The sequence below is a fragment of the Protomyctophum bolini genome (genome assembly GCF_963924005.1).
Source record: "Protomyctophum bolini genome assembly, chromosome: 14".
Taxonomy (NCBI): domain Eukaryota; kingdom Metazoa; phylum Chordata; class Actinopteri; order Myctophiformes; family Myctophidae; genus Protomyctophum; species Protomyctophum bolini.
The window spans coordinates 16,275,992-16,296,274 of record NC_137875.1 but is presented as its reverse complement, the minus strand read 5'-3'; the positions used below and the strand labels follow the sequence as shown (position 1 = coordinate 16,296,274).

The 20,283-nt window shown below is 40.9% G+C and overlaps 2 protein-coding genes across 2 annotated transcripts in view; one reads left to right on the top strand and one right to left on the bottom strand.

Moving 5' to 3' along the window:
- ttc7a (tetratricopeptide repeat domain 7A) overlaps positions 1 to 10,736 on the bottom strand; it is a gene marked incomplete at both ends in the record, with an annotated part of 101,544 nt that extends 90,808 nt beyond the window's left edge. The window contains 4 exon segments of the mRNA XM_080782244.1: positions 4,152 to 4,320; positions 6,361 to 6,524; positions 8,787 to 8,964; positions 10,680 to 10,736. Of these exon segments, the coding sequence (XP_080638370.1) occupies positions 4,152 to 4,320; positions 6,361 to 6,524; positions 8,787 to 8,964; positions 10,680 to 10,736 (568 nt within the window).
- Positions 10,737 to 11,357: 621 nt separating this feature from the next.
- Positions 11,358 to 17,379, top strand: mcfd2 (multiple coagulation factor deficiency 2, ER cargo receptor complex subunit). The gene is made up of 4 exons (XM_080782258.1): positions 11,358 to 11,467; positions 12,716 to 12,919; positions 14,561 to 14,720; positions 14,835 to 17,379. The coding sequence occupies exons 2-4, from the start codon at positions 12,717 to 12,719 to the stop codon at positions 14,964 to 14,966; spliced, it is 495 nt and encodes a 164-aa protein (XP_080638384.1). The 5' UTR covers positions 11,358 to 11,467; position 12,716; the 3' UTR covers positions 14,967 to 17,379.
- The last annotated feature ends 2,904 nt before the right edge of the window (positions 17,380 to 20,283 follow it).

The following is a 20,283-nucleotide window of genomic DNA, read 5'->3' as shown; positions in this document are numbered from 1 at the left end:
AATTGGATTTGTTGGAACATGGGTTTCCATTTCCTGAAAAGTAATGCTTTTGTACGGTTTCCATCAGGGACATGCACACATAGACATCAAAGGGGGCTTTTCAGCCCCAACCCTTTTACCCGTCTGTAAAACAAATGCCCTCTCCAGACAACGAATGCAGCATTTACTATAGTGGAAGAAATACAAATGCCACTCCTTTCCATGCCATACGCCAACGCGTCGCGCTGCGACGCATCATGAGCTTGTAGATCTGCTATTTTCGCAATTTTTGTTCAAAAGTGCCCTCTTACGAGATTTCAGCCCCTGCCTCTCTATAAGACTCTCTGCAGTCTGCACGGCCCCGGTTTCCACCCGACAGACAGTGACGTCTTGCTGATCACGACCGCGCTGAGGGAATACAGACGAGCCAGCCCATCTCGGTCCAGATGGCCCGGCCTGATGTCAGTTAGCGGACTTATTGCTCCAAATAAATGGCGAGTTGCGGCAAAGGAACCTCCAGGATTGCAGGAAGCACAGCGGGGAGGCTAGCTAGCGCCTCGAAGCCAGACGCCAGGCGTAATCAAATAAGCAGACAGCTGCCAACAGACGAGATATCATCATTGTCCAAATATTCATATCTGACTACATTCCCACAACAATATACTCTACTCTATACAGTACATGGAAAACAGTGGAAGGAAACTATGCGATATCAGGGCTGTCTCCAATTATTATCCAAACTTTTTTAATGTCCAATTATTACATGTTGATTCCCTGTGGATGTTCCTATTCTCACGCGTGTTTTCCATGTAAATTCCGTCAAGCATTTGGCAAAATAGCTCACAATGCGATGTAATGTGTTGCATTGTGAGTTTGGGCTATTTTCGGCAAACATAATTTATGGCGACCAAAGGTTGAGGAGATGCTCAGTTCAGAACTCACCAAAATCCGAACTTCCCTTACTGATAATATAACAAACTCTCATTGCATAGGCAAGGAAGCAACCACAGTGCTTAGGAGGTGTGCAGGTATAAAGATGTAAAAATAGTAAAAAGGTGCTCTGGGATCAATCGGGATAACGCATCGATATAGAACAAAGCGGAGATCCGGGCACACTTAATGTTAAAAGAAGGAAAACGTTATTGAATCGACATGTTTCGACCTATACGGTCTTCATCAGGGCTGATGCAAACTCTCATCTTGGTAAAACAGAATAATTTTCTTTTTGGGTCTAACCACTCCCTTAGTAGGGTAAATTATTTCAATATCAGAATGGACGACATTGTAATCTCTAGCAAAAACGAGGTTACATATCAGGTCAACAAAAGGGTGATCAAAAAAGTAAATCCAAGGACAAGATTCCTGGGGAGAATCTCCTCCTTTGTTTGTTTGGTCATCACAACATTAACACCAGGATGGGTCATCACACAAGAGATCTCTCAGGACATTAGCTGGAGTTCTTATTCAGCCATTATTTGACTACGCCTGTACCTCCTAGTTCTCTAATATGTCAATGTCACAAAAGACTATAAGCTTCAAACCTCCCACAACAAACTAATCCGACTCCTTCTATGCCTAGGGCCCATGACCCACCTTTATGCAACGCATTTTGATGGCATAGGATGGCTCCCGGTAGAAGACAGAGTCAAGCAGTTGAAAATGGGGCTGACATTCAAAATTGTAAATGTAGCTCTGCCCTCAGTGCCCATTTATTTAACTGATTACCTCACAAAGGTGAGCAACTCTCACAGCCACAACACTAGAGGGAGCATAAATAATGATCTGGTGCCACCCACATTTAGAACTAATATGGGTAAATTCACTTTCCACAGCACTGCCACTCAGGTGTGGAATGCTCTGTCCCCTTCCCTCAAAACAATGCCCTGTCCCCTTCCCTCAAAACAAGGCCCTGTCCCCTTCCCTCAAAACAAGCAAAGTCTTCCTTTAAAACCGGTCTGAAAATCCCTGAAAATCAATGTCAGCGGGTCAAAAGGAGAGAAGGTGATTGCCCAACCTCTTTATACCCCCCTCCCATTGATTTATTTGTATTTTGATCCTTCCCCATCCATCCTTCCTCTTCGATGTCTCCCTTTTGACTGTATACCTGTCCATTCAAACTCGGGCCCATGCATGCCCCAAAGTTATTATTGCTGCCGTGCCTGGCAGCCGGCGAAAACTAGAGGCCCACCTGTCCATTCAAACTTAGACGGGCCTGCTAAGTTATTAGTCTTAAAATATTTTGGTAGGGGAATTCCATTTATTGTTGCCTTAGTCTGCACTGATGTACAGCATAATGTGTGTGACAATGAGTAATCGGAAAATGCACTTTATGTAGAATTATTCACTGATGAATAAGCCTCATGACGGGCAGTCGTCAGGTCTTTCAAATACTATCTTCATGGGGGACTACTAGCAGAACACAACAGAACTCAGTGATTCTATGAGCGGATGGCTTGATCATGTTAATCGGACTAAATTATGAACACAATCCCATTGTAGGAATGGGGTGGGGATGTGCATCATCATCACCTTGGAGAAAGCTCAAAGCAGATGGAGCCAACAGGGCAAAAAGACACAAAGGGAGGCATTGTCAACCAGGCCAAATCCAATTCACTAATCTTTCCCCCTTCCACATTAGTGGACGCAATTAGAAATATTCTGCGTCATTCACTGATTCACTGTGCTGAGGATAAGGCTCCACTGATACTGAGTGAATATTGCAGTTTAGTAAGAAGGATCCTAGGCTCCACCATATACAGCAGTTCATACTGTACAAAGTGAAATCCTGTGTTACATTGAGTAGAGTAGTAAAAATGCACAAAAATGGTACAATGTTTACTCAGAGTAAATCTCAGAGTTGAATCAACATTGAGGATTTTACTGTGCACCTTCTGTTCTTTTCTGAGATAACAATCTGCCAACTGAAGATCCTATTATTTTCCAGATGCATTACGTTCTCCCAATGGCATTTCAACAAGCTCCCTTCCATTTATGACTATACTGAACCTGTACAAGGCAAGGCCATTATCATTTTAGGGGTTGTAATAACTCCTGCTGCTGAGGAGGAAATTCATGCAGCAAGCTGTTCAAACTTTCCTGTGGTGTGCCAAGCTCTTGTGCTATCTCTGCGATCTCTGACTTCTTGGGCCAAACAATACGAGGCTTTTATGGGTAAGAAAAACATGTCTGTGTGTGTCAGATAAACTCTTTGTTTACCATTGTCCCAAAGACAATAAGATGTCAGGGGAGAAAACAATCCTCACACTTAAGAAAGGTGATAGAAGATTAAATGCATTTACTGTCATTTGCACAAGACCTATTTCTCAACCAAAAGAAAGAACTACTATATCTCTGCTGTCGGGCGGAAACCTCATAACTCCAAAATGTTCATTTTTCAGGAAATGAAAGTTTTACATTTTTCAGGAGATGAAAAATGTAAATTTATCAGGAAATGGAACTGTACATTTTTCAGGAAATTAAGAAAACCTTATATTTTTAACAAAGCAATACAGCCTCATCAAAATTGGTGTAACTTTATATATTGTCAATTACTTCCATGAGAGGGGGAGAGGTGGTGGAGTTAGTTGCTTAGAAGACATTTTGAGGGTCCCATGGAGTTAAGAGGTTTTGTCCTAAGCACTTTTTACTACTTTCCATTGGTTCAATATTTTCGAAACAACACACAGGCGCAAAGGGTGTTCAATAGCACTGATTTATGTACCAAAAACGTAAAAGATTGAGTTATGAGGTTCCCTCCAGACAGCAACGATACTGCAGCCATTATATTAATCATACCAAGAATCAACTCTATATGCTGGCTACATTGCAGTGGTGGAAGGTAACTAAGTAGTTTGACTTAAGTACTGTATTTAAGTACAATTTTGAGGTATTTGTACTTTACTTGAGTATTTCCAATTTCCAGTACTTTTACTTCTACTCCACTACAGTACATCTCAGAGCCAAATTTTGTACTTTTACTACACTACGTAAGTATTTGAAAACGTTAGTTAAGTACATTTTGATGCTGATACTTTTGTACTTTTTCTCAAGTACATTTTCAATTCCATACTTTTACTATTCTAAATTGCAGCATTGGTACTTTTACTTAAGAAAAACAATTGAGCACTTTTTTCCACCACTGCTACATTGTATCCACTCTCAGAAGCCTATACCTTTAATAACGAAAGCCTCGGCCAGCAGACGCAGATGGTAGACGGGCTGGTCGTCCTGCGTGAACTCGTCGATGCCCACCCTGGCACACATACCCTGGGCATCTCTGTACCGGCCCTGGACATAGTGGAGCTTGGCCATCAGTAGTAGAGCCTCATTCACGTACCTGGGCTAAAGAACACACACACACACACACACACACACACACACACACACACACACAGGGCCAAGACTTGATTTATCTGCTCTAGCAGGTACCGAATCATCATTTGTTCAGCGGCGGTCAGTGGATGGAAACAGATGAAGCTGGAAAAAATGTGCATGCACGCACGCACGCACACACACACACACACACACACACACACACACACACACACACACACACACACACACACACACACACACACGCGTCTGCCTACTCTTGTAAGGCTATTAGCCAAAAAATATATGAAATATGAAAATATGAGCCTGCAGCGCTCCAAATTAGATGAATCAATAGTACAATGGGAATGAAGAAATAGCCAGCACACGACATTTCCTTTTCACATGGTTTAGGAGTCAGTCAGAGGTAAATAAAACATGTAAAAAGGACATTTCTTGTGTGCTGGCTATTTCTTCATTCCTATTAACTGTAACCTGCCAATGCAAATTAGCTGAAGCTATATTTGGCACATAAAATGTTTAATGTTGTACGTGGTCCCTTTCAAAGGAAGAAGTAAATGCCAACTTATAAACTTGCATTGTAGTTTATAATCTATGCATGTCAAAAATATATTTAGCATAAAATATAGGAAGCTATAAGGAGGCCTATATGGCTATATTTCTACTTTTCAAACTGATCATAATGAAAAAAATCACAATTTGTGTCAGTTAGAACCCAGCAAAATGTGATGGGCTCATGTAGCCTATTGAATCCAAGTCCTCGTGAAATATTAAACAGTGCCGTTGCAGGTGATCACTGCTCATTTTAACTTTTTTTTATAACAATATTGCTCATGGTAATGACATCAACACATCAATTTAACTAGAACAGCCAATGTCAATTTGAAGCTATGATTCCCTGCATTCATAATAAATAAAATCCAATGGCAGTCCCTCAGTCAAATGTGGTCACAATAGGCCGCCTAGGGCAGGCTAACTTCAACTGAGATATATATACTACAACAGTACTGTGGTCCAGCCTATTTGCACATTCAAATATCTGTATCTAGGCCTACAGTTAGGCTAATGATAAATTAAGATGCAAATAATAAACAAAAAATAAATGACATGGTACGTAGGTATGCTATTTCCTATAATATCAAAGGCAAGCAGCTGAACAGTGCAACACTGCAGTGATCTAACTCTTGTCCCTGTTGCTCCGCGACCTGTTTGGATTGTATCGATATTTGCCGGCGGCATATCGATTATTTATCGCAGGAGGAAGTATCTATACAGTATATCGCAATATTGATATTTCAGCACACCCCTAGATGAAGGCCATGGCTGCCTTGCCGCCTCAGTTTGAATGTGTTGATTGAAATGATATACCCTGCAGCCACATCCGCACTGCCCCGAATGAGTTCACCATTTCTTCCTCTGCCTCTTTCCTGTCAATTTAGACCAAATTATTATTTCTTCTTTGTAACTGAATGGCTGGAAAATGGAAATTTTGAGTTTACATAGTACACATAGTGCATGCATAACCTTTCCTTAATGATTATATCTGGTTTCAGTATTTATTTATGATGTATTTTCGCTATTATTAAGGTTAAGTGAAACGCCATATGCACATATTTGTAGTAGGCTTGCTTATTCGAGCCTGGGCTATAAATGATGAATTTTGATGATAGTTTGACAAAAGTCTATAGTATCGGCCGCCAGCCAACTAAGAGACCGGCCTCGAACTCATCCTGATGTTCCAAAGCCGCAAAGCTGTGACATTAACCTACAGTATGGTCCAAGGAACCCCCAAGACATGACACTGCAACGCCCCCAGACAGACAGAAAGATCTACTGAGCGCACCTTTTCTCCTTTTCTTTTGGCAGCTGAGCACATTTTTTTAAGTCTGGTTATTTGGACAAAGGGGAAAAAGTAGAGAATATTATACAATTGTATTCTTAGTATGATACATGCATTACACTATTCACTGAATAAAATAAAACGGGCAAATAAAGTGGGAGAGATTAATTGTGGAAAAGAAGCAGGCCAAGATACTGCATGGGACTGACCGTTAGCCGCCCTCGGCTGAGGATGGTGTTGAGATGAGATTTGGCACTGGACAGTTTGGGCTGGGTCTTGTCCATCAGAGGTGTGGAGCTCCGTAATAGGTCCATATTTTCCTGCAGGCACTCCTCCAACAAGGCCTCGGCCAATAGCAGAGTCCCGTAGTCATCTGTAGGGAGGGAATGAAAACGTTACGAGTTAAACTGACACGAAGACACTGAGCCTGTGTACTCCTGATGTGTGAATGTGTTTGTGAATGGGTGAATGGAAGGTCCATGAAGCAGGTCTATGACGAAAAGCTTCATCGTCATAACCTTTATTTAAACTCGGAGTACAGTTGAGGGTCAGGCCCTCATTTTCAATGTAGCCGAATAAGCTTGATATATAATCCAAGCCCGTTCTTGGCCAATACCACGTTAGCGACTGTTACTAGGTAAGGATCCTGGTCAAGCTTTCAATGCTGGTCAAAATGGTTAAGCAGTGTCAATAAATATATTTGCTGTAGCATGTGTGGACCTCAGAAAGAGGGTTTGTTTTCTTACCTTGTTGTGAGCAAACTAGTCACACTAGTCAAACTAGTACAGTGAGGGGCGCCCACTTATATCGGCCATGTTTGTGTAACTGCAGCCCAAAACATTCAAAGTCCATAGACTTGGCTGCCATATGACGTAATCTTCAAAAGCCATGCATTGGAGGGGCTAGCGCCCTGACTTACAGGAAGGAGCAGCCTAATAGCCTATATGCAGTGATGTAAATTAGTTTTCACTGTAATAAGTCCTGGGACCCAGGGGTGGTCTTTTAAATGAGTCCCATGGACATTTTATGAGTCCCACTTCAACGACATATAGAAGTGCTGAGTACAGTAGTGCGTCCATGGGACCCCCAGAAAGGTCCACGGATGGGTCCATAACTCCATATTATCAATAATCTGCGTTTTGGGATGCGAAATGCACCCTATTAGCATCACGGCAGTGTATTTTGATATGGCCAGGATCCAAATCAGTGGCGAGCAGTGAATGTTCTCTGATTGTGTGACACAAACACGTCGTACACACTGTGGATTCAAGCTTTCCTGTTTATTCCTCATCCCTGATTTCCCCTGACTTTGTATGTGTTCTGACGCGAAGCCTAGCTGTGACACAAATGTTTATGACACTGGTACAAATGACATACTTATCTGTCAGTTTTATCAGCACAAGCAAGGCCAGAAGGGGGGGGAAAGGCAAGGCGAGCTCCAGCCCTTGGAACTGTCCACAGTACAAGATGTTTAATGATTTAAAATCTTTGTTTTTTTTAAATGGCTCAACAGTGAAAGAAAATAAAGTCGTTGAGGAGTGAGGACTATGTACTAATAACATTTTAACTACAAACAAAACAAAACATTCTTCTTTTTTTTTGTCCAGCTTTTGGTCTATGTGCACAAACTTTGTCCTACACAAACTAAATCCCATTAACAATAAATTCATGATGAGGAACGATGATAAGATCGCCCCTCACTTCATTTTGGAGGCACTGGCAGAGATATTTAACAAATATGCAGAATTACAGCACATTTCAAGTACAACTCAATACAAAAAAATCTGTTAACTGTGGACGACAGTCACGACACCATACACTTCGATATACCCCAAAACAGGAAATCACACAATTTTGAGGTACTTCTAGCCTACTTGAGTGAGTGTTTTGTTTCTACACCTCAGGGGCAAATATTGTGGTTTTGACACCACTACAACTTTGTTTTAACAGTTTTAGACTAGTTACTGTTCAAAGTACACACTAACTGATCAATTATGATCAAGTACGTTTTCGAATACAGGCTTTTTCTTGTAAAATTGTTCTGGTAGTCCTATATATCTACTTTCTACTAGCAGGTGGCCACTGTTGTGTTGGATCATCATGGTTGACACAAGAGTGTGTGTGTGTGTGTGTGTGTGTGTGTGTGTGTGTGTGTGTGTGGCTCGTCTCGCTCAACCCATATTTACTTTACCAAGGTGAGGGGAGGAGACCAAAAGGTGAATTGCCAGCTTTTACAGAGTTGAGCTACGATGATAAGCGTGTTTACATGTTAAATGTTTGCGCACTTTACCTACTACTATGTGGAATAATTTCAAGGACGTGTGTGTGTGTGGGGGTGGAGGGTGGGATCTGCATGTTTGTCCGAGGTGAGGTCCAGGAGTCAGGACGATTTGATTTGGCGCCATGGTTTAGCGACAACACACAGCTGTAGACAATCGATAAATAGGCTAATACTGTATGAGTAGAAGGAGGGAGTCCCCTAGAAGTAGCATATCAAATTATCGGTAACTGCGAGCACAACGTTTTACGATATTATGAGTTTAGATAAGAGACGAAATAACTCCCAAAACGGGGCGCCCTATAAGCCAGCCACAGGTGTGTGTGTGTGTGTGTGTGTCTAGTATAAATCACTCACCATCTTCGTGGAATCGTGCTGCCACAAGCTGGTCAACCATGGTGGGCATCTTATCCCACTGGCACTCGGCTCTGTAGCGCTCTATCTCCGCGTCCAGGCGGCACTGGGTGAAGGACACCCGGGATGCCATGATGCAGCTGTCTCGGTGCTGACCGTAGTACTCCCCGGACACTGCCGACTAGCACACGCGCGCGCGCGCACACACACACACGCACACACACACACACACACACACAGTCGCACACCGACCAGGAGGAGAAATAATGTGTAATCTCACACAGCACGGGCTGCAGTGCAGGGAGGACAGGCATGAGCATTGGAGCTCATACAAAGTTTATGAGGATGGATTAACATTTTCGTGGTAGGAACATTAATCAAAACGGCATCAGACATCATCACCACGCACCTATAATTAAGTTACTTTTTAGGTTATAATTCTAACTGAAAAACCGGTGAACTTTGGGCAATGGGAATATAAACACGGTAAAACACCTCTGATACTTTCTTTTAGAATGTAAATTATGAACGGAGTGCCGATTAAATGGCCTGGTGGGTGTGCATTTCACTGTAATTTACTGTTGAACTAAATCGCGAGATGTAGCCTAAATACTGGTGGAACTGGAACGCATGTGAGAGCTTAATTGGGACCACTTCACCACTTAGGCTATAGGCTAATTGGTCCTCACTAATGTATGCCCACAACAGCCCTCCCGTGAGACACAGACAAGTAATAAATTGTGGCATTTTATCATGAACATTAGTGATGACCAATTATATGAAAACTAAAAGTGGTGAAGACAGTGGTCCTTTAATGTTTTTGGTTAGGTGGTGTGCAGGAATCTCCTATGAATCATATTTATCTATGTCTTAAAGGGGCATTCCACTCATTTTCAACATTTTGCTATGTCATTAATATACCTTAGAGCTGTTGTATGGAAATAATAATATTAATGCCCCCCCATTCTGTGTTTCCTAGAACTGTAAGTATGAAAAAAATATTTCTTTCAGATTTCAGATTTTTTTCAGAATGGGGTGCCTTCAGCTATAAGGTATATTAGTGACATAGCAAAATGTTGAAAATGAGTGGAATGCCCCTTTAAAGAAGTTAAATGTATTTATATCAAATGAATAGAATAAGTTGCATGCAGACTCTTTTAAAGGGGTCTCTGCAGGGGGAGTTATAAACATAAAAAGATGTCTTGTCCTAAAGCCAGTGCACATGCCCTTAATCTCCTCCTTTAACCCTTTAACTGGATCAGTTTCTGGGATTAGAGAACATGTGAGAAAATGTTGTGAATCAAAAGACAAAAAACTTTGAATATAAAGCGATACATAGACGGAGTCATAAATGCTTTGTTTTCCCCCATTTCCTTATACAGTAATTTCATGGGTATCAACGGAAAATCAATTTGTCAGAAATCCTGTGCCTGCATGCCTCTGGCTGTGTTGCAGACTGCAGTGGCATTATCGAGCTGTAATTCTGTGGGGTTAATTTGAAAGCAAGCGACACATATCCTTCCCATTGTAACTATAGCCTATGTGTCAAACTCATAGCTCAAACTGAAGTTATGCACTGTCTCAAAGAAAACAGATTTATTTGTTGTACTTATTGCGCGCGCACGGCGCCTCCACCTGGACATATAAATGGAAACGTCTACAAAAGTAAAAGACAAATCACAATACAATTATTTCACAGAAACACAAGAAACAAACATGAACGCCACTTAAAATGTAATGTCATGGTGTTTATACATTCTGATAAAAAAACAAAAAACAAGCTATCGTTGTGCAAATAACAGGGATGGGATGGTTTCACTCAGATTCCTAAAGGATCTTTACTGGGGTAAGACTCTAATTTTGGCTTAAACTACCACCACGACACATAAAATAAACCTCAAGTCGTTTGAAAAGAGATTTAGGGCCGTCATTTTCCCTCTGGAAACTGGACATCCGCTCATTCCGCTGCATGGTCATGCACGATATTAAATTAAACGCGCTTCCACAACAACGCAGACGTTTAACTGTGACCGGCGTTGCCAGATTGTGTGCGAGAAACAAGCAACTAGCCGCTCTATGAAAAGAAGACAACTAAAATCTGACTACTACTAGGCTATTTGAAAATAGCCGATCACGCATCTTGTAGATCTACTATTTTCAACAAAATGTTGAATATTCTTTGAAACATTAATAAGACAAATCTTGTATGGGGGTTCCTGGCACATAATATTTTTTAGATGTAGTAGGGCCCTGGCTAGTTGGACAAATCTCTAGGACTAGGTCCTTGACCTTGACATGAAAATGTGTGAGAATCACTGGTTTAAGAAACAAGCCTATAAATAAGCAACTAACTTGAGAAACAAGCCCCCCAAAACAGCAACCCGCAAACTACAAATATTTACAAGCAACTTTACAAATAAAGACGCCCAAAGTCGCTCATAATAAGCCGACATGGCAACACTGAGAGTGACAGCTTCAGCGCCGCAGCGGCTGCTGTTGTCGTTGCCATGGCTGCAAGCACGCACGGCATTCGCTGACACGCGTGATGATGCTGACCAATCAGAATTAGCTGTCGTGTCCCAGCAGTTGAAAGGTGACTACTACGGCGAACCGCGGCGGCCAAAAAATGCAGTGGGATGAGTCAGTTCTCTGACTGCAGGCAAGGCAACGCACACGAAAAAGAGGTGACTTTTTTCTTTATTCTTGTGTTATACTATCGTTTATGGTCTGGTGTTGTCATGTTATTGTGTACAGTCAGTGTGAATTGTATTGTAATTGTCTTGATTATTAGACTCATGCTGTTGCCAGCAAAGCCTCTTATTTACATGCTCCTCTCACTTGTGTTTAGCGAAAATGGTATGGATTTTTCTACTGCTTTGTGGTTGTGTTGTGTGTTGTTCACTAGCTGTGTTTGATGATTACTGTACTGCACTTTTTGTCATCACTGGCTGTGCATGACCTTTAGTTGGGTTCCCCCCAATGTAGGTTATTTTTCACCACTAAAGCTCCTTAAAACTCAGCTTTGGTGTGTTTGTTTATAATGTTGTTTTAGTTTTGGTCTTTTTATGCATCTTATTAGATCGGATTTGATTGTTTATATGTTGCAGTTGCACTGCATGTGGCTGAGGGGGAACCGTTTTTTCATAGTCTTTACTCTTTATGTATGTATATCAGTATAGGGAAATTGACACAATTGAGTAATTCTTCTTCATGATTCTCTTGGTCCCCCATAGGCCCATACCATGATTTAATGGAAAAATATAGCCTAGTTGCAATAAGATCCAGGCAGTGGCTCCATGCACTGTGGCTGTGATATTGACATATAACATCAACCTCGTCTAACACCAGGCATTGACAGCCCATTCATCCAAACGGAAAAGTCAGATCTGATTGTATTATAAGCTGTTGGTATTAACTCACCAACATTGGTGGAGCTGTAATGTACGGAGAGTGTTGGAGTTTGGAAGCACTTTTTTCATTAACGCATCGTGCTGCTGATTCCTGCATTATGTGCAAATTCGAAACGGGTGGTACGAGGGCCATTGAGTGACTTCCGACGAGCGCTTTTTTTTCTTTCTTTTTCTTTTTTGCACCTGCACGGAATGTCTTAGCAGAAAGTAGCTCATAACATGTCTACGGTGGATTGATATGAAACAAACACTTTGCAGATAGAAAGTAGCTCATAACATACATGTCTACGTTGGACTGTTATGAAACAAACACTTTACAGATAGAAAGATGATAATTCAAGCTTTCCGTACAGCCGCAATGTTGATGAGTGTAACGTTGTTTAATACAATCAACATCCGTTTGGATGTATGGGCTGTCAATGGTCGATTGCAATTCTAGATTGAGAGACACGGACAGGATTATATCGGTCTTATCTATTCCTAAAGTCTGTCTGTGCCTGCCTCTTTCAATTTATCTTGTAGAATGACGAGACCAACCTCCAGGGGCAGCTACAGCTATAAGGAGTGGGCTTGTGTGCTCCTCCTGCTCTCCCATCTAGTGTATGTTCACTCACAGACGGAGCCAGCTGGAACCCCGGTGGAGCATGGAGCAAATAATGGTGATGCTGCTGCACCGGACCACCATGCTCACGGTCGCCTGGACAGGAACATGGTGCAGGACAAAGAGTGAGTCAGGGACGTGCAGAAAGAGGGGCTTGCAAAAAACTAGCAGATCTACAAGCTCACAAGAGAAAGCTTGTAGATCAGCTATTTTCGGGCGCAAGTACCCAGCACTCTTTAGCTAGTGGACATGCAGTGTACGACAATTTGGATTCCTAAACTAATTTGTTCAACGCAAAATACTGTTGAAAATAGCCTAAATATACTGTATATAGGGCTCGGCTGAAGTGGCCAATGTATGTTTTTAATAATAAATCAAATCTACAAAGTAACTGGTAACTAACTTTTTCAAATAATTGTAGCGGGGTAAACAATATTTGCCTCTGAGATTTGGTGGAGTAGTAAAAGTATTGGAAATTTGAAATATTTAAGTAAAGTACAAATACCTCTTTACACCACTGGATACTCTGATATCCTGTTTGTGCTCTGTGGTAGAATAGATGTCAGATGACCTGCACTCACTGGCCTATTTGCATAGAACATTGAACTTTGAACACTGTTTGTTTAACCTTGCTGGCACCATCGTATCACCATGACATGTTTTTGATGCCGTTTGGGTTACCGTGCAGATCTGGGAAATGCGTTAAATTAATACAGTACATCCTTGCAGATTGCAGGTGTATATTACAGTGTATATTACACTTTCACATATGCTGTCATTTCCCACACGTTGTGGTGTTTGCTATTGTGAGGAGGGATAACCTTGATAATAGAAGAACTCACGCCCAAGCGGAGAGCCTTTGTTGCTGCCCTACATGCCAGCAAGGGCAGTAAGTTACTCACGGCCAAGTAACAAGCATTAAAGCTTCCTGATGAATATATTACAGCAGTGGTCCCGGGGACCACCAGTGGTCCAGGAGGGGGTTCCAGGTGGTCCCCAATCTAAATGACGGAGAGTTGATGACCAAATGGACCCTTATAGATCTTTAACTCTCAAGAGTGTAAAATAAAACCAAATGTACCATTTCGGGTCCATTTTTGTTTTCATTTTACACTCTCGAGTTCAATTTGTTAAACATCTGCATTAAATTCCAATAAGTCTAAACCAATTGGAGAATGTTTTTCCATCAACGCCTGTTCTCTCATATGGTATCAGGTATCACCATCAATACAGCATGGAATTGTGGACAAAATCTTATCCAACAAAATATTCATAGTCTTTGGTCTGACAGGCTAAATCTCAACAAATGGTGGTCCGTGGCTCAAATGCTGAATAAATAATGGGCCTTGATATGAAATGGGTTGAAAACCACTGTATTACAGGCACCCCGGCAGTGTCTGCCGCCACTATCAAAGAAACTCTGAAGCTCGTCCACGGTACCTCACGCTGCCTCATGTCATCCATATCAAAATCAACCCCCTACCATTCCAACCACGATTAAATATAGTCTTGCTGATGGTTATATAGAAAAGCCACTAGCAGTAATTGTTGTCAATTATGAGACAATTTAATTAAATCCTGTTAAGATATAAGTTATGTTCTGAGAAAAGCATAGCATTTGAAATGTAAACTTTGAAGAATATATCCTGTCTTCTGATAAATTGTTTCCAAATAATAAGACTAAATCCTCTGTTTATGGACGATTGTTATCAAATGACCACCCCGTGACCATTTCTCTGTCTCTGTTTCCTGTGTCTTTCCTAAAGCCACATCATGGAGCATTTAGATGGAGTGATAAACAAACCAGAGACAGACATGTCGAACCAGGAACTCCAGCTGCACTATTTTAAGATGCACGATTATGATGGCAACAACCTGTTAGATGGGCTAGAGCTGGCCACCGCCATCACACACGTACACAGAGAGGTATAAACGCGTCTTTGTGCATCAGCTACTTTCGACCTGGTGTCATATATGTTTGAAAGATTTTTTTCTAAAATAGGGTTAAACAAAGATGTCCTTTTTTATTTCCTCCATCAGGAGAGAGGAGAAGAGAGCCAGCCAATGAAAGAAGAGGACCTCATCAACCTAATCGATGATGTGTTGAGAGACGATGACAAAAACAACGATGGTTACATAGACTACGCAGAGTTTGCCAAGTCACTGGAGTAAGAGGGGTAGACAACGGAGTGACTACGGGGGTCGTGTGTCAGTGTCACACAGCCTGACCAAAGCAATCTATAAGGAAGGAAGTGTCAAGAAGAAGGCCATACGAGCGTACTCGAGAGCCAAACTGAAAAGCAGGTGTAGTGGTAAACAGGCAGGCTGCAGCTTGGCCTTTCCTCTGACTCTCCGTATTGCAACTAGTGTTGGTAGTTCATGACGTCTGTGAGCATCATTAGCAGCTACATCAATTCTTGAGATGGTTTTGATGTAGCGTTATGGCAGACCGAGAGGCCGGTTCACTGCTTTGGAAATGAAATGGTAATGGCAAGGAATAGGAATTAGATTCTGCAAATGCCATCCAAACTGTTACTTTTACTTTTATGTATTGTCACAAAGCTGTGAAGTGACATTTGCTGGCCCTTCCTCCTTTATAGATTCCTTGCTCCTGTGTCCCGTCAAATCCATGTAGCACAGGAAGTCGCTGTAGAAATTGTGCCTTGTGATTAAAACATCCTGATAGTCCACACAGTGTGAGGAATGCAGCTGCCAGGTTCCTATAGTGTAGCACATGCATCAGTCAATCATATTATCCTAGCTAAAGGAATAACTTTTCTGCTAGGGTTGTCCCGATCGGATCGGGTGATCAGGAAATCGGCTCAGATCTCATGATTTTCAAAAGATCGTAATCGGGGGGAGAAAAGATCAAATTTTTAATTGTCTAATGTAAATCTCAAAGAAAGATGTATAAGCAATGAGATTTTGTTTATGCTAGTTTTTTTCCTTCTTGTCCCAGTCAGAGATCATCAAACAAAGACTAGTCACAAAACTAAATAACACAATGACAGTCATTCTAATAAAAGTATAGTCACATTTTGCCTTTCAATAATTGAAAGGCAACACAACAGACTACACTAGAGTGACATACATTAGGATATTTGTAGTGTGATATGGCATAAGTGTTATATCAAAATACAAAGATCGGTATTGGTATGTCTCAAAATCAAATGATCGGAATCCGATCGGGAGCAAAAAAACCTGGTCGGGACATCCCTGTTTGCTGCATTGACATCCAACATTGTGGACCAAGAGGCCAATTTGTGCTTTATTGTACGACCATGTTGCTCGCTGGAAATCACCTGTCACTGAGAGTGAGTGTGTGCGCGTGCGCGCGTATCCAGGGATAGGGCTAATCTTGCAATCTGCAGGACCGATCAGTGCCATATATCTTGTGCACGGTCGGTGTCAGTAGGCTAAGAAATTACCTTCCTGCATTTGTTTCAAGTTTTATATTATTGTTTAACTTTTGATTTCATAATGGAAGTCGATGGCGGTCAGAACAGATTGAGACCGTACCCAAATGTTTTGAAGTTTGCATAGAGAGCTTTTGCTATCATTTTTTGATTTATGAGATGGTTTTGATTTGATTTGACAAACTGAGGTGACATTCAGAACATGTGGAACTGAATCTTGACAATTCGATTTTCAAGTAACATGCCAGAGTGGCATCCACTTGACAACCTCCTTAATGAAAGTTAACGATCATGCTGAACGCACCACAAGTTGCATTCACTGGCATTGCTGTCAAAGTAATCTCTGATGGTGTAAGACAGTGGTTCTCAAGGTGGGGTCCGGCCCTTCCACCCAGGGGTCCTTGGGGGCGGCTATTATACGTGTAGCATCTAAATTTAAACCACTTAATCCATATTTTTATACTTGCCATTCAAAATAATACATATATTTTTGAAGAATAGGCCAAATACATATTGATTCGGTGGGGGGGTCCTCCTTCACATGGAAACGTTTGCGAGTCACTGGTGTGAGATGACATACATCTCCAACGTAGTCTAGCATAGTCGACCTTATCCGAACCGATGTTTATGCTCCCACAAGCTGATACTTGAGATGAATTTGTCATCACAGAACGAATGTAAATCTGAGCCATGTGTAATATTCTTCATCACTGGATAACTTAGAACTTAAGGCTAAATAATACAAATGACAAAGATGACACCGTCTGTCAGTTTTAGTCATTTAGTATTTATGGCATATTGGTATACCATTGTTTGATCCACTGCAGCATTCTCCTTCAAACGTAAACCTTTTGGTCCAGGCATTTCCAGTAAAGCTGTGGTGCTATTCAGTGTATCATTACACAAATAATGTAGCCTGGGTTCTGTCGCTTTAAATATTAGCAGCTTGTTACAGCAACAGATATTTATATAATGTTTGTCAGTCCGTCTGTACAATATATTATGAGTCATTTCTTACACTACAGATCTATATTTTTGTCATTCCGTGTTGTATGTTCAATTAATTGAGGTTGTTTGAATGCAAATATTTAAATGACCACGTAGCTTTGGCAGAGACAACTATGTTGTCTCTGGAATGTGATCAGTTATTAAATGCTGTCAAATACAGTCACAGTCTTCAGTCATCAGCTGTTCTCCATCATCAAAACTTTGTACAAAATTGTGTACTAAGATTGTTGTTTCAGTGTTTACACTGAGTTAAATTAATACTCAGGATTAACTGTGTGCAATACTACAAAACATTATTTCTGTTGCTAAATATGTAAAATTCTTATATAGCGGCAGCCTATACCTTAACATTTCATACAGTAGTGTTGAACATACAGGACATTGTTCAGTCTTTATCCCATACTGTTTGTTTTATATCTAAAGTGGGGTCCAGGGGACCACTAAGGGGTCCTTGAGGGAGTTCCAGGGTGTCCCCAGCTAAATGATAGTTTGTAACCAAATGGACCCTTATGGGTCTTTAACTCTGAGTTAAATTAACATTGATTTTACAATATAAATTGTGGTCCCAGAGATAGAAATGCCATTACATGGGGCGTCCATAGACTACTAATGCATGTCAAACTGGGGGTCCTTGAAATTAAACTGGTTGAGAATCATTGGTAGAGCTGTAAAAATCTTATCTTATGGGGGTCCCTGGCATGTCTTTTCAAATGGGGGGTCCACCACGGGATAATTGGTGTCAATTTGCGGGTACTTGTTTGGGAACCACTGAGCTAAACTATATTTCTGTGAAGTGCAATGTTCAGACAACCCGATCAAGAACTTTTAGCAGGAGATTTAATTGTTCCTATCATGCCACGCTTTAAAATGACAAAATGTGATCACACCATAGTCATAGTGCAATGAGCTCCATCTGTTGAAACTATACGTCAAGCCTCCCTTCTATATTTGCAGTGATGGGGGAAAAGTACTCACATCCTTTACTTAAGTATCAATACTGCAATATTATGTAGATATACTCTGTTACCAGTAAAAGTCCAGAATTTCATGTGCTTGAGCAAAAGATAAAATATACTTAAAGTACCAAAGGTCAAAGCACTCATTGACTAATTGTAAAATATTTTGAAAATACCTGAAATGTAGTGCTGAAGTGTGTTTTGTAATAATAGTTCAAATCTACAAAGTAACTAGCAACTAATGTTTTCAAATAAATATAGTGGATTATAAGTAAAAGTATTGCAAATTGGAAATACTACAGGAAAGTAAAAGTACCTCAAAATTACAAAGTACAGTTCTTGAGTAAATGTACTTCACACCACTGCATATTAGTGACTAATTTAATGAATGGCTGATCTTACAGTCAAATTGGACAGTGTCTCCATTCATGTCAGTCCACAATAAGAAATACAAAGGGCCCACACGCCAAGTTGTTTCAATTTACCCTACATAGATATTTTGTTTCTATAATAGCTTGGCTCCGTGTGGAAGGATCACTCGAGCGAGACTGACCATGATTCATAGCAGTGTTGTTTTTGTTGACTAAAACTAAGACGGAAAATGTTCATCGACTTTTTACAATTGGTTGCATGCCGAAAATAGCCGATCTACAAGCTCACGTGTGTGTGTGTGTAAAAACAGTCATTACGACGGCATCAAGGCCCGCCAAAATACATTTTAGTCGACTAAATCAACTGTAGATTTAGACCGCTAATATCGTATGACATTTAGTCGGCTGAAACTAGACTAGAACACAAAAACATTCCAGGTGACTAAAATATGACTAAAACTAAATGAAGTTTCATTCCAAAGAATATGAGAAATTTGCTGCAAAAAACAACACTGATTCATAGGATTACTCAAGGAGTTGGTCCCTGTGTTTCTTTACTCTGGGAGGGACACACATGTGCATACTACAGTAGATCTACCACTGTACAATTTAAATTATCAGGACTCAGGTCAGATAAGGGAACTTTCACATGCATTAGTGCCATCCAGTGGAACCGCCTGGATACTGCATGTCCAGTAGATATTTAACATGCCCTGATGAAGACCTGTTAGGTCGAAACATGTTGGCAGTTGCCTTTTTAATTTAATAAAGGTGTTCCTCATTTTTTAACTTTGTGTGCCCGGATCCTCTTTTTATCTAGATATTTAACATACTTTAGATTAGTCTGTTTTTTTTTTTTTTTTGTGAGGACCACAATGGAAATATAAATAATATGTAGTAGCCTACAGTTTACTGTAACGGACAATTTTCACCTTCTAATGTCCTATTGTCTTTGGCTCGTTACCTCACAGGTAATGGTGGGAGTGATCCTATACGCAGCAGAAACAGAAAACTAACAGATCCATGTCCAGTCATTGTTCCAGTTTGGATGTATTTATTGAAAGAAGTTGAGCAGTTGAAATGAACACATCTCCTTTCTGTCTGCCTCTCGCTGCTGGTAGGAACGTGTGAGCTCCCCTGTGTTTTCCTGCCAGATGACTACAAATCATTGACTACAACATGACGAAAGTTACCATCTGCTCCCGACCGGATCATAAACCCGAAATGGAATGCTGCCCAGGCTAGAGTGAGTCTAAATACACACCCAGGCCCCTTTTAAATCCAAAATAATATGTTCCGTTCTAGATTCTGGTGGTTTCATGGAACTGATGTCAATTTATTTGGTTCCATGCAGTTCCAAACCAACTTTTAGGGTTCTTTTGAACTAATTCATTTTCAGTGAAAACTGGTTCAATATTAGGCGGGGAAAAAATAATCGAACCAGTTCAACCCCGGTGGAAAATAAAATAAATTGCCATTGTGTCATTCTCAAGCTCGCCACAAAGTGTTCAGTAATATTACTGAAAATAGTCTCATAATAATGTCACCATAATGGCTCCTACACTAACTTTCATGGTTGTAATATTTCAAGTTACGCACGCACGCACACACACACACACACACACACACACACACACACACACACACACACACACACACACACACACACACACACACAGAAATTAAAGAATGCAATCAATTTGTGAGAGTAGCTATCTCTTTTTGGGGGTGTTTTATC

Excerpts from the sequence above, each read along its gene's own strand:
- mcfd2 (XM_080782258.1), top strand. The coding sequence starts at position 12,717 with ATGACGAGACCAACCTCCAGGGGCAGCTACAGCTATAAGGAGTGGGCT. Across the intron at positions 12,920-14,560 it reads AACATGGTGCAGGACAAAGA|CCACATCATGGAGCATTTAG; the intron begins GTGAGTCAGGGA and ends TCTTTCCTAAAG. Across the intron at positions 14,721-14,834 it reads TCACACACGTACACAGAGAG|GAGAGAGGAGAAGAGAGCCA; the intron begins GTATAAACGCGT and ends TTCCTCCATCAG.